The sequence below is a fragment of the Dermacentor albipictus genome, chromosome 1, assembly GCF_038994185.2.
Source record: "Dermacentor albipictus isolate Rhodes 1998 colony chromosome 1, USDA_Dalb.pri_finalv2, whole genome shotgun sequence".
Taxonomy (NCBI): domain Eukaryota; kingdom Metazoa; phylum Arthropoda; class Arachnida; order Ixodida; family Ixodidae; genus Dermacentor; species Dermacentor albipictus.
The window spans coordinates 520,044,729-520,059,612 of NC_091821.1; the positions used below are offsets into that span (position 1 = coordinate 520,044,729).

Consider the following 14,884-nt stretch of genomic DNA (forward strand, 5'->3'; position numbering starts at 1 on the left):
TGCCTGGTCGAGAATGCCTGGTCCCCTGAGTTACTAAGCAAGGCAATATCATTAGCGAATCGCAAGTTACTAAAGTATTCTCCATGAACTCTTATCCCCAATTCTTCCCAATCCAGGTGTCTGAATACCTCCTGTAATCATGCTGTGAATAGCATTGGAGAGATCGTATCTCCCTGCCTCACGCCTTTCTTTATTGGTATTTTGATGCTTTCTTTATGGAGGACTACGGTGGCTGTGGAGCCGCTATAGATGTCTTTCAGTATTTTTACATACGGCTCGTCGACACCCTGATTCCGCAATGCTTCCATGACTACTGAGGTTTTGACTGAATCAAAAGCTTTCTCGTAATCAATGAAAGTTATACTTAAGGGTTGGTTATATTTCGCACATTTCTCTATCACCTGATTGATAGTATGAATATGGTCTGTTGTTGAGTAGCGTTTACGAAAACTTGCCTGTTCCTTTGGTTGACAGAAGTCTAAGGTGTCCCTGATTCTATTGGCAATTACCGTAGTAAATAGTTTGTAGGCAACAGAGAGTAAGCTGATCGGTCCATAATTTTTCAGGTGGCCGATGCAGTGGCCACCGCCAGCTCAGCGCATGCGCAGGTTGTTTCCCCTCCGCTCCTTTTCCGCTTTCCTTCTCGCGCTCTATTCTTTTATGTGCCACTGCGCTGCGCGTTGTTTTTTATTTGTCTTTTGCTGCGCTCGTTTCACAGTATTTATTCATTTCTGTGAATGCGTCAACCTCCGTTTTAACGTGCGCAAAAGCTGCAATACTAATAGGACGCTTCAGTTTCCAATTGTTTGAGAGTTTGTTGACCTCGTTCCAAAGCTTTCTAGGATCATTAAATATCCTTGCGAAAAGAGATTGATAATAGTAAGTCAGCTTTTTTTCAAGTCGGTATTTAATTTATTTCGCTGTTTTTTGTATTCGTTGAGCAGGGCAGCGTCCTGTGTCTGTACAAATGCGTGATACATGTTATTTTTAGTTTTGATACTTTTGTACAAGCATTGACTAATGCAGCGTTTACGAATTCTTTTTGCCTCGACGAGCATTGAACAAGCGGGAAGGATCTGTCATAGATAGCCTTAAGTGTGTGAAAGAAAAGGCGGTATGATTTGTCAGGGTCACTTTCTGCGTAAAGGAGGTTCCAGTTTGTATCTTGCAGCCCATAATAAAATTGGCGTAGCGGATGTGAATTTATCTTAGGATAGTTTGACTTTTCATGAAAGTCGAGCCTGTCGCTGGCGAGTGGCAAAAATGTAAAGATCCGAAGGTGATCACTAATGTCGAGTGATAAACTACCACTAGTGCAATTTTGTGTTTGGGTGTTTGTTATACTGATGTCAAGTAAGCTGGCACTGTGGTCAGTAAGACGAGTAGGTTGCGTAATGACATTTGAGCCAGCAAATGAACCAAGAATAGTTTCTAACTGTTTACAAGATGCATCCCCACTGAGCATATCAATGTTGACATCGTCTTGATAAGAAATCGACTACACATCAAATGAATTTTTCGCAGTAATGTTTCTATAAAATTTTAAAAATTCAGACTTATACCCAGCGAGAGTCCGATAAACAGCTGCAACGATAACATTTTGCACACGGACTGTGACACATTCGATACTAGGCATCATACAGGTCATTTCGTCAGTAACATCATGGGTGAGGGAATCTTCAACATACAGACAAATTCCACCGCCTCGGTTAGAAGGATGGACAATGCCATTATAAACCTATCCTACAAAGTGTGGTGGTCTGTCATTTGGAGTTAACCAGGATTCAGTAAATAACAAAACATCAAATTTAATGTCAAGGCACTCAAAAAACAAACTGCGGCCATCTGTTGTTATTTTTAATACTTCGAACATTTAAAGGAAATGCAGCGAACTGCTTAGAAAACACGTTCAAGGTATGACAGAGCCTATATTGGTCATAATATTGTCAACCTGCCTTCTTAGCCATCTTGAGGCAGGTCGCAAAACACATAATGTCATGAAATTAACTATTGACTCATCTTGTCAGCATCTCCCGACAACAGATTCTAAGCTTCTCTGATGCTTCCGATTTCACTGCAAAGATTTTTCCTCCCTGCGTCCACACGAATTTAGTCAACTTCTAGTTTCTTTGCCACCACAGCACCAAGTAATTGTTTACCTTGCTGCGTTAGGTTTTCGTTTACAAAGGTTGGAGCTGAAGCCTTCAAACCAATTGCTTTAGCAAGAGTCCTTTCTTGCCTGGCTTTCATGAGAACAGCATTGCGTATGTCGTGACGCACAAAATGTACAATACTTCTACTTCCTTGCTTACTTGTACCCACCCTATGGCAAGTATCAATGTCAGATTCGGTAACTGGCTCACGAATAGCAACACATACTTTTTTGACAATGTCAAGTGGCACTCCCTCATAAGAAGCACCCTTAATTTCAATGCTGTTAGAACAGACATATTGTTCTAACTCTTCTACTTTCATCTGCAACTGTCTATTTTCAGAAATGAGTTGCTCATTAGTTTTCCTCGTCGTTGCGAGTTCCTCGCGCAAGGCCTTGATTTCTAGCGAGAGCAAGTTGACATTGTCACCAGTTTCGCTACAGTGATCAACACTGCGAGTCGGCCTAGTTGGAACAAATTCATCTTAAAACTTATTGTGCGCTACACACAGAGACGAAGAATAGAAGAAACACAAGGAAAGCGCTCGTCCTTGTGTTTCTTCTATTCTTCGTCCCTGTTTGCTGCGCACAATAAGTTTTAAGTGATCAACACTGTTTGAAACCTCAGAGTTATGCAGGAATGTTTGAAAATTTTGATCGCCTTTCGCGCAGTCGCCACAAAAAATCCTGCCGCCATCCAAGATGTAATAGCCACTTGCGAGTGCCTCGATGAACTTCTATCCCTACGGCTATGCACGGATAACACAGACCTTCGTTCGCCTTCAGCAGTAGAATAGGAGCATGATCATACGTGATATCGTAAGAGAGTGACTCCATGGACGGTGCTCTTCCTGTGCGCCAGAAGCTGGTGTCGCTCCTTCTGCCAGCGGCTTCCGCGAGATAATCAAGCAAGAGATGGCCATTACATCTAACGTGGTCCGACGGTTCCTGAGCTCGACAGGTGCCTACATATGCCGACGTCGCGGCACTCCTTCCGGTCAACGCAGCCCCTCTACAAACAATGCACTATGTCCCTGTGGCTTCATTGTCGCCACCTGTGCGTGCACAGCCTTACCGCTCCGCTTCGTGCTCGACTCATTTGCTACTATTGTGGCTACTGCGAGCATATCTCCCGGTTCTGCCAACGGAGTCAGCAGTATGAGCCGCGTGGTTTTACATCCGAAGAGCGAAGAGCCGTCCGTCACGTCACGGGCTACCAGAGGTCTTCCTACCGCTCTTCCTTTCACTGATCGCTCTCTCCTCCGTACCCTACCAGCACGCTTCTGAATTCTCGAAAATCTTGGCGCAGGTCGCCCTCTCCACGTCGTCGTTCCGTATCACCTCTCCGACCTGCTTCTCATGTCTCCAACGCGCCCTGCAGGGTAAACTCTCCGATGCAGTTTTAGGAGGGGAAACTGCAATCCCTACCCGTCTCAGCTCTCATTGACACAAGTGCCGCCATTTCGACTATTCGGGCAGACTTTTGTTCTCGCCTCCGGAAAGTGATGTCGCATTATTACGGCTCATCGCTTCGTGCAGCGGCGAGCGTCGTTCTTCGTCCCATTGCGCAATGTACAGTTCGAGTATTCATTAACGGAATACGTTGTCACATTGTTCTTGTTGTCTGCCCCGAGTGTTCCCGAGGATTGGTTTTCTTGTCTTCGGGGCCCGCTGCTATCTATTGTCGTGAGCGACCCGTACACCTGAATCTAACCGGTTATTCTCTTCCTAACTATGAAGAACGTATGCACGTCGTCACCTCCTCCGATTATGTTTTATTTTATGTTTTATGCACTCGGTATGGTGACGTTCTCATTTTCCCTGTGGGCATGCGCTATCTAGAGAATTAAATATCGCTCCTGGCCTTGTTCGCTTCTCTCATGACCCTGCATTCCTCACCGCGTTTACGTCATATTTACGTCATACTTACGTCATATTTTAAAGCCATATTAATATTCTATCGCCCGTCCTTGATTTCATTGTGAACGAGGCTCCCGTCAGGGGAGCCGAAACGTCTTTTCTTCTATGCTTTCAGTGGTCGGTGTCCTTTTTTTACCCATCTTCAGAGTAAGGAATTAAGAAATAGATAAGAGGCTGGCAACGGCGGCGAGTAAGCTACAATAATATATATATATATATATATATATATATATATATACATATATATATATATATATATATATATATATATATATATATATATATATATATATATATATATATATATATATATATATATATTACCTGGTGCAGATTATTGAGGCATGGTTGTCGTCACCCTTTTAAACCTACAGGTGCACCAAGATTCCATTTTGGTGAAACTACCACTAACACTCTTAGCGGTTCACGTTTGTACAGCCCATGGTCTAAATGCTTAATTATCATTCGGCTTGTTGGTGAAAACATTGCTTAACTGCGCTAACAAACGGACCGCAGAGACAGCATGAGACAAGGACGGGCGCAATTTGTTAGCGCAGGTAAACAATGTTCGCTAATACGTACCAACTCGCCCAACAACAAGTTCTTCTAAATTACATTTGTTTGTGAAAGTTACCTATTAGAAAAGGGGCACAGATTGACACATATGCAGAGATGCAGTATAGAGGACCTATGCTCATATGAATAAGGCCCAATTACGAGAAAGGTTTACAAGTCATGGCAAGGCTGTAGAGACGAGGGAACGCGAAAGGCCAGTACAGATGCACTTTGGATGATGAAATCTTAATTTCTGCCTAACTTGCACTACTATATTTAGCACAGTTGGGTGCATTTTACGCGGTATAAGATATAAATAACTTGGCGTCAATACTCACAAAGTAAGCAGCGAGGAGTAATGTCGCCAAGGCACACTTGAGAACCCCACAAACGGTGAAATCCCGGACCTGCGAGAGAGGGTGCGATTGCCGCATTTTGTTTTATTTGACTCCACCTCTACTAGCGAATGGCAGCCTGTTGGAGAGCGCGGCGTTCCGTTTCAGAACGCGGCGGCTGTGTTCTGATGAGGGCAGCATGATAGAAAAAAAGAAACGCTCTTCTTTACCTTCGTCATTTAGCACCAACTCGTTCCCTTGTGCGGTGTCTCTCAAGGCTCTTGAATTCATTTGTTCTATAGCCCCTACTCCATTTACTGTCGAGCATCTCAGCCACCCATATCACGATCTATGTTTCCTCTTTTCCAACCACACTGGTCGCCGATGTCATCAGCTGTGTTATACAAGTTCGTAAATAATAGGACGAAAAACACTAAGTCAAATGCTATCCATGATGACTATTCAAGCATGTTCTGCAGCTATTTAACTGCAGGGATAAATACCTCAGGGCCACAAGAAGAACAAAGCATACACACGCAGCGCTATTAAAAACAAAAATGTTTATTTCGAATACAGGCCAAACTATATGACACGCAATGACACCCAGCGATCACATGAGGAACCTCAGCACATGCGCACAAAGAGACCTCACCAACGATTACTAAGTAAAATTGCCAGCAAGGAAAACATTATCTTGTTTCGCGAAAATTTGAACTCCTCTGAAGATAGTGCTATCGATGGCTTGCTTATGCTTGAACTGTCTAACGCATCGATTTTTTCCGCCTCAACGAATAAACGAGTGAGTTCAGGACTATGTTGCCCTATGGGCTGGCGATTCTACATAAATAGGGACGACATCCCCGCACATGAGCAAGAAGGGCTAGGAAGCATTGAGATCACAACTCATAACCTCATTGCAGTTTTCCCTTAACCTGTGACTTGGGCATTTGCTGGACTGCCCAAAATAGCATCTTCATCCGTACAGACAAATATGGCAAACAACAGGCGCCTTGAGCTGTACGAACTCATTCTTGGGCTGTTTATTATATTCTATTTTATCGGTTCTTCATGAGCTTCTCGGGAATAGAAACAAAAACTTTATGTTTTCGCGAAGATCGACTGTCTTGAGCTGCTTTGAAAGCTGATGCATACATGCAATTACAGCGGTGTGTTTCTTGCAAGACACAGCTGTATTTTGAGGGCCAGCTTCCCCCACGCTTACGTGAATTTTCCGAGCTGTTTTTCAGCAACTGACTCCAAAGTGTAGTTTAGGTAACCAACCTCCATTAAACGGAGCTTCGGCTGCTGAAAACTGCTCTTCAAGAAGTGGTGACATGACAATTTTTTACACCATTGTTAGAGCACAATATTTAGATGCACCTGTTTGCCCGTTTAGAAGATTCGAATGCAAAAGCAAAAGTCATTCGAGGGTGGGAGGCCGAGAATAAACGGTGGTCAGAGAAAACGAGCACGAAATTGTGGAATCGAATGACCCTTCATCAGGCCATTCAAACAAAATCAAGAGGGTGAAGATGCTTAAAAAACAAACCCAGAACTTTAGCGCCATCACCTTGAAAATGATCTTATGCCCAGTCATCGAAAACAACAAAATTTTGTACGTATCTGAAAGTCTTTTGTGCTTTTGTACCCTCGAAATGACCAAACAAGTCTCTAACAAGCTCAGATGAGACCAAATTGCTTAAGATGGGGCAATACACGAGCCGATGCACATTCCCATCTTTTGCCGATAGACGTCGTTGTTCCACTGCATAAAGTTGATTTTAAATTGATTTCAATAAATTGAACGTTGATTTGAATACCATCTCAACAAACAAAAAATTGTCCGGAGATATGCTTGCCTCACTAGGATATTTGAGCTCCCCGAACGCCACAATGCTGTGTTCTACTCAATTCGACATTGGCAAAGGTAGCAGGGAATTGTACAGGTGGTAACAGAAGAAAAACGCTTTTAACACCCGTCTTCATGGGCTTTCATGAGGCCAAGGGCTTAATTACAGCAGTTTACAGGACATGGGTGCGACTTGCAGGCGTGAATTACGCTGAGCGATAACCTTAAGTTGTCAGCGAGTGAAATGCAGTCCCGGATAAACGCAACAGCACACATGTCAATAAGGATGAACAAGACCACAATAAGGCCGAAAAACATAATCGTTATTTAGTTGTGGATGCCATTTTCCCGGGGTCCAAGATATGTGTGGTTGCCAATTGACTTTGTCTGAAACTGGCTTATAATTTGATATATCTTTGTGCATATTTCCAGTTGACTTATATTGCCAATCTTTAGCATTTCTGTTACAAACTGCCCTACAATATTTCAAGGATGTGAAACGCGCAGCTAGACTGAATGTTTTCTGAATTTCATTGAAGTCACTTTTGGTCAGGACTTCAAATGACCAAGGTGTATGCTTAGACCTGTCTGACGAATGTTTCTTATGCAAAAAGACTTATATCCCGTGTTGCATGCTCCAGTTTTGTTACTACGGGCCCTAATTTTTGATAAGACATCTTACATCAGTTATGTATATGATCATTCCATCTTCGGTTACGTGCTGTTGTAACACCTAAGGACGCAAATCGGCCTGCATTCATCAATAAGATGTTTCGTATGCAATACGGGGAAGTATTCTCTTCCATTTAGTGATGCGAATAAAAGCTCCCTTCCCTACCGCTTCTGAGTGTGCGCTAATAATTACAAAGTGCGTTATTTTCTCCATTGTGGTCCAGAATGCCCTTTACTACAATGTGTTAAAGAAATTTCCAGCATCCTGATGGAGGTGGCACTGGGCGCTGATCCCCACCATGGGTTCTATTACGGTCAATAAGTACCGGTTTAATTACTCAACTGCGCCAATGTTCCGGCTGTCAATGCATCTGCAAACAATTCTGAAGTATACTTGCCATGTAATGTGACATCCACCCTGCATACCTTCTGAGAAAAAGATTCAGTACATCATCGCGATCATTAGCATTTTTACCCCCGTAATTCCTAAGAACGCTTTCAATCAACGCTTCTCCTCGACTCAGTCAAGCTGTGGTGAGGGGCTTCTTTCGCTCAAGGTGCCGCTAAGCGTCATGCACACTACTCTACTTTTCCTCCACCGAGGAACGCCTTGGAAATGCGCCCTTGACACCACCGAAGTGCATCAACTGTGAAAAACGTCTGATATCAGACTATATCTGAATGTGGTTTTAAGAACTACAATTATTTAAGACAGATACGTGTTTCAGGTAATTCGTCTTTCCAATCAAACGACTACACAACGCCATGCACAACTTCAGCTTGGCAACACTGCCACTTTGAGCATTCGACCAATCGATCAAGCGGGAGCTGTGTTTGAGGTCTGACAGCAATCGCACTCCAACAGCTGAGAGCCTGGCGCATAACTGAAAAGCAAGTAAATTAGCGCTGGAATTCGTCCACTGCTCTTTGTTTCCTAGGTGGTTCACGTTGCAGTTGTTAGTCGCGGTTGTTATGGGTCATTTGGCCGTCTGTGTATTGTGACCAAGCCGGATTGACTTAGAAGGAGGCCATAGATGGAACGGTCAATGGCAGCTTTGCTTACCTTCAAGACCGAGTGATGCTGAAAGTTTGCTAAAAGCAACAGGACAGAAAATGAAGGCGAGTGAGTCATTTTTGCATGGAAACACATTATGCTGGTGTGGTTTTCGTGAGGTTGCTGTGGCGCTGTCGCTAAAACATTTCCGACGTGCTCAAGCATGGCTAACTGTAGTTGTTCATGCTGCGAGCATTAGCACCTGAAGCATTCTTGAGGCAACATAAGCAGGCGCAAAACATATTTTTTTGCTAATTGGAGCTTGTGGGAGATTCGACGCGACAATCTCCTGTTGGTGCCGCTTTTTTAAATAAAAATGCAGAATGTGCCCATCGACGCCAGTGTCCAGTGATCATTCCAGTATCGCGTATGGAATCTTACAGTGGAGGGGAAGCAGTTATAGCATACATGTGACATAATGCATATGTTTCATTGCATAACACTGGCAGGTTGAAAAAAACAAGCGTTTTCGATTCCTGTGTTTTGTTTTAGAAGCCGTGGTGGTTACTCGGTTCGTTGACATTGTAGCACATATGGTCAATGAACCAGCACCGGTGGCTGCATTTCCAGTGCTTCCTCGCTTCACATATATGGTACGCAGTGTTTTTAACTTACGAAAATTTACTTGTTGGTAGTTCATCACCAGCATTTGGGCTTCTTTGCCTGAGCTTTCTTTTAAACGTGCTAGATGCTAGTATCGGATGCACTTTCCGTAAATGGCGCTTTCAAATTCACGCAATGGCCACATATTTTTAGTTACGCTATGTCTCTTCCTTTCCGCTGCTTAGGCTCAGGGAAGTTACTTGTGTAGGATGTGGGTCTTGGAAAGACTAGTTGATGAAAAAATAAACGTATGTGCCGCACAGTAAGTCTCGTGCCAGACCTGAAAGCCTGCCTGTTGGAATTGCACCAGCTCGCTTAACTGAAAGAATCTAGCTGCTGAAGAAGTACTTGTCTAACCTAACCAGTACTTAGTCTGTGCTTGTTTTCATAAACTTGGTAATAATATTTATGTTATGTCTTCCTACATTGACAAAATGGCGAAATGGATTTTGAACTGCGAGCATGAAATAGCTATGCCATAGGTATCCATTCGTCTTAAATTGTCGTATAAAGTTGTTTTGTAGAGCGTATACTCAAGATTATGATGTGCGAAGTCATCAGTTGCCCATGATGTGTTGCAAGGTGAGCTTTTTACTGCGCACAATCGATGATGCAGCAATTTCGTAGCATTTCTGGCCAGCACTCTAGTATTTAGAGGTATGGTTAACCCACTTTAGCATGAGCTAATGTATATTAAGAAATGTGCCATAATTTTGATAGTTGTAACGGTAATGGAAGTGATGCACTCTACACTGTATTTTGCAGCATCGTCATTGTGACACTCTGCACGACCACTTGGCATATTTTGGAATCCCACAAGACACGTTGCTACCCTGGGTTTTGCTCCTCGGCAAATTGCTGAAGTTGTGCAAGTCCCATGGCAGCCAATTGTCATCCCCATCCAATGGAAGAAGCTTACTGTTCCGTTCCTCATATTTCATTGAAGCTAGAACCAGAGCAGAAACAGCATATATTCTGCAAGAATTTACCTTTACATGCCACCGGATGCCTACACCCCGACAGGACACTCAGTAGAATACAGATTGTCTTTTATTGTAGAATATATTTACGACGCTTCTGCTTATAGGATCAGAGTTCACGCTTTATTTACACACTATCAAAGTACAAAAAGACGAGCATAACGCTAATTGGTTGTTTTAGAAGAAAATTGGCACTTGGATTGACCGGAAATAACGAGTAAATAAGGGGTACATACTGTTTTAATAAATACTGCTGAATAAAAGAAACCTGGATTAAAAATACAATCACTACAGCTACAACGTGTCCATGAAAGCAAAGACATGGAGTCAAACTGCTTTTAGTGGTGATGTAATACCTGATAGGATGCCAGATGCGTTAAGATATACGCGTTAGCCAGAATAGTGCGACAACGCTTGCGGCGCAACAAAACACATTAACTGAAGCTCTTCACTTGCACACCTATGCAGACGCAGTACACACAGCACACTTGGAAAGGCAGCTACTCTGCGTGCTTGTGTTGGAAGCGTCGTCCCTGCATAAGACAAGGGGTTGGTGATAAACATACAATGATGTCAAGGCCCTTGAAAAAAAGCTTAGGTACTATATTCGCTTTCTTAAGTTTACATTTCATAATATTTACATTCGTTTAAGACTTTTGTGTTCTAGTACGCAATTATTCTTTAAAATAATGAGCTCATAGTGTTGTTTATGTTTCCAAAGAAACATTCTTCAGTTTCTCTGGAGCTTGCGCTGCCAGACAGACATACAGCGATCTAACAATTACATCATTAACCCTCTAAAGAACTGGAATGTTCACAACAGTGTACGCGAGCTGTATCAATTACCACTTGGTAATAATGTGTGTTTTAGGAGCTGTCATGGCACTGCTACAGCTTTTTTATAAACAACAAAAATAAGGTGATGTACAAAAACAGGTACAGCGGTAGCGTAGAGGTAGAACACCTGCCTCGCGTTCAAGGAAGTCCGTGGTTCTAATCCCGGTGCCGCGCAATTTTCCAACGGATTAAAAAAAAGAAAGAAATCCGCGCGTTGATAAAATTGCATAAACAGGCCTGGAGTGTGGCCTGATCCCGGTGGCCAGAACCGTTAACGCACTCCCTCACCAGAACAGGATTGGCGACCCTGGTGCAGTACTTGGCCAACACCTCCTATAAGAACACAACAATCAAAACCCGGTCCTCAGTCCCCAGCAGCTGCGATGCAACTGTCCACGGTGGCGGTAAGACCTGCGACGCAGGAGAGGGCGCTAAGAATCCCTGGCTCCAGGCAAGCCACCATTGGAATATGAACCTGGCAACGCTTAACGCTGGAACGTTATCTAGTGAGGCGAGTCTAGCAGTGCTATTGGAGGAATTAGAGGGCAGTAAATGGGATATAATAGGGCTCACTGAAGAAAGGAGGCCAAAAGAAGCATACACAGTACTAAAAAGCGGGTACGTCCTGTGCTACCGGGGCTTAGCGGTGAGACGAGAACTAGGAGTCGGATTCGTGATAATAAGAATATAGCTGGTAACGTACAGGAATTCTATTGCATTAACGAGTGGGTGGCAGGTCTTGTTGTGAAACTTAATAAGAGTTACAAAATGAAATTGTACAGGTCTACGCCCCTATATCCAGTCATGATGACCAGGAAGTCGAAAGCTTCTATGAAGGGAATCGGTGATTCGTAAAGTCAAAACAAAATACACTTTTCTGATGGGCGACTTCAATGCAAAGGTACGCAAGAAGCAGGCTGGTAATAAGGCAGTAGGGGGATATGGCATGGGCAATAGGACTAGCAGGGGAGAGTTATTAGTAGAGTTTGGGGAACAGAATAAAATGCGGATAATGAATACCTTCTTCCGCAAGCGGGATAGCCGAAAGTGGACATGGAGGAGCACGAACGGCGAGACTAACCCTGGTATTCTGGTATCCTGGTAACACTGGTATCATACAAGATGTGGACGTGGTCAGCATGGTGCGGTGCAGTGACCATAGGATGGTAAGAACTCGAATTAGCCTAGACCTGAGGAGGGAACGGAAAAAAAAAGTGGCACATAAGAAGCCGATCAATGAGTTAGCGGTAAGAGGGAAAATAGAGGAGTTCCAGATCAAGCTACAGAACAGGTATTCGGCTTTAACTGCGTGGCCATCTAGAAAGCATCATTAAGGAGTGTGCAATATAAATCGGTGGTAACTTCGTTAGACAGGATACCAGTAAGCTATCGCAGGAGACGAAAGATCTGATCAAGAAACGCCAATGTATGAAAGCCTCTAACCCTACAGCTAGAATAGAACTGACAGAACTTTCCAAGTTAATTAATAAGCGTAAGATAGCTGACATAAGGTAGTATAATATGGGTAGAAATGAACGTGCTCTCAGGAACGGGGGAAGCCTAAAAGCAGTGAAGAATAAACTAGGAATTGGCAACAATCAGATGTATGCGTTAAGAGACAAAGCCGGCAATATCATTACTAATGTGGATGGGATAGTTCAAGTGACTGAGGAGTTCTACAGAGAATTATACAGTACCAGTGGCACCCACGACGATAATAGAAGAGAAAATAGTCTAGAGGAATTCGAAATCGCACAGGTAACGCCGCAATAAGTAAAGAAAACCTTGGGAGATATGCAAAGGGGGAAGACAGCTGGAGAGGATCAGGTAACAGCATACTTGTTGAAGGTTGGTGGGCGGATTGTTCTAGAGAAACTGGCCACCCTCTATACGCAATGACTCATGATATCGAGCGTACCGGAATCTTGGAAGAACGCTAACATAATTCTAATCCATCAGAAAGGGGACACCAAAGACTTGAAAAATTATAGACCGATCAGCTTATTGTCCGTTGCCTACGAAGTACGTATTTAATAAGGTAATTGCAAATAGAATCAGGAACACCTTAGACTTCCATCAACCAAGGAACCAGGCAGCATTCCGTAAAGCCTACTCAACAAAAGACCATATTCACACTATCAATCAGGTGATAGAAAAATGTGCGGCATATACACACCTTTATATATAGCTTTCATTGATTACGAGAAAGCGTTTGATTCAGTCGAAACCTCAGCAGTGATGGAGGTATTGCGGAATAGGGGTGTAGACGAGCCGTATGTAAAAATACTGAATGATATCTATAGCGGCTCCCCAGCCACCGCAGTCCTCCATAAAGAAAGCATCAAAATCCCAATACAGAATGGCGTCAGGCAGGGAGACACGATCTCTCCAATGCTATTCACAGCGTGTTTACAGGAGGTATTCAGAGACCTGGATTGGGAAGATTTGGGGATAAGAGTTAATGAAGAATACCTCAGTAACTTGCGATTCGCTGATAATATTGCCTTGCTTAGTAACTCAGGGGATCAACTGCAATGCATGCTCACTGACGGGGAGAGGCAAAGCCGAAGGGTGGTTCTAAAATTAATCTGCAGAAAACTAAAGTAATGTTTAACAGTCTCGGAAGATAACAGCAGTTTACGATAGGTAGTGAGGCACAGTAAGTGGTAAGGGAATACATCTACTTAGGACAGGTAGTGACTGCTGATCGCGATCATGACACCGAAATAATCAGAAGAATAAAAATGGGCTGGGGTGCGTTTGGCAGGCATTCTCAGATCATGAACAGCAGGTTGCCATTATCCCTCAAGAGGAAAGTTTATAACAGCTGTGTCTTACCAGTACTCATGTAAGGGGCAGAAACCTGGAGGCTTACAAACAGGGTTCTACTTAAATTGAGGACGACGCAACGAGCTATGGAAAGAAGAATGATAGGTGTAACGTTAAGGGATAAGAAAAGAGCAGATTGGGTGAGGGAACAAACGCGAATTAATTATATCTTAGTTGAAATCAAGAAAAAGAAATGCGCATGGGCAGGTCATGTAATGAGGAGGGAAGACAACCGACGGTCATTAAGAGTTATGTAATGGACTCCAAGGGAAGGGAAGCGTAGCAGAGGGCGGCAGAAAGTTAGGTGGGCCGATGAGATTAAGAAGTTTGCAAGGCCAACATGGCAACAATTTGTACATGACCAGGGTAGTTGGAGAAGTATGGGAGAGGCCTTTACCCTGCAGTGGGCGTAACTAGGCTGGCGATGATGATGATGATGATGACAAAAACTTTAGTCTCTTGTATTGTTATTTTGTGTTTTTTATTCAAATAAAACATTCGATTCAACTGTGTATACGCGCAGGTGTAATTCTTAATGCCGTTTAATGGCTTGTAACTCCCTGGTTGGAGTCTAATGTTCATAGACATAATCTAATTAAAGTGGATATTTTGATGCAACGGTCACGTAATTATTGCTTCTGACTTTAAATTCCACCAATTGCGCGCGGTCCACGCGAAATTACAGTACATTTCTTGTTTTTACTAGCGAACTAAATCATAGAAAATTGAAAAAGTCAAAGTGAAAGCATCTGCTCCTTTATAAAGATGATCGCCCTGATGCGGTTGGCTTCGCCGTCCTTGAATGAGCTTAGTCAGTGACGATATATCCTTATACAAACCCCGCCCACAGGGCGACTGGTGGCGCTAGCACAAGAAATGCACGCACACGAGCAATACAGACACTAAAAGCATGAATTTACGTAGTTATTTTCTTTTCAGAGGTTAGAATTCCACCGCAGTTATGTATCGCGCCGGGTTTGAACAGGTGCAGCTCCGTGCGAATAATCGCGAGAAACACGTGAACGCACTGGCACCGATAGTAGTTTTGAAACCCTCGCACGAAGAGCACCCGTATGAAGGTCATCAACTGGCTCATGC

The 14,884-nt window shown here is 43.3% G+C and overlaps 1 protein-coding gene across 2 annotated transcripts in view; it reads right to left on the reverse strand.

Moving 5' to 3' along the window:
- LOC139054901 (uncharacterized) overlaps positions 1 to 14,884 on the reverse strand; it is a 443,055-nt gene that overhangs the window by 272,663 nt on the left and 155,508 nt on the right. For both annotated transcript variants that reach the window (XM_070532627.1, XM_070532629.1), the window contains exon 2: positions 4,966 to 5,034. In XM_070532627.1, coding sequence (XP_070388728.1) covers positions 4,966 to 5,034 — 69 coding nt within the window. The remainder of the gene's footprint in view (positions 1 to 4,965; positions 5,035 to 14,884) is intronic.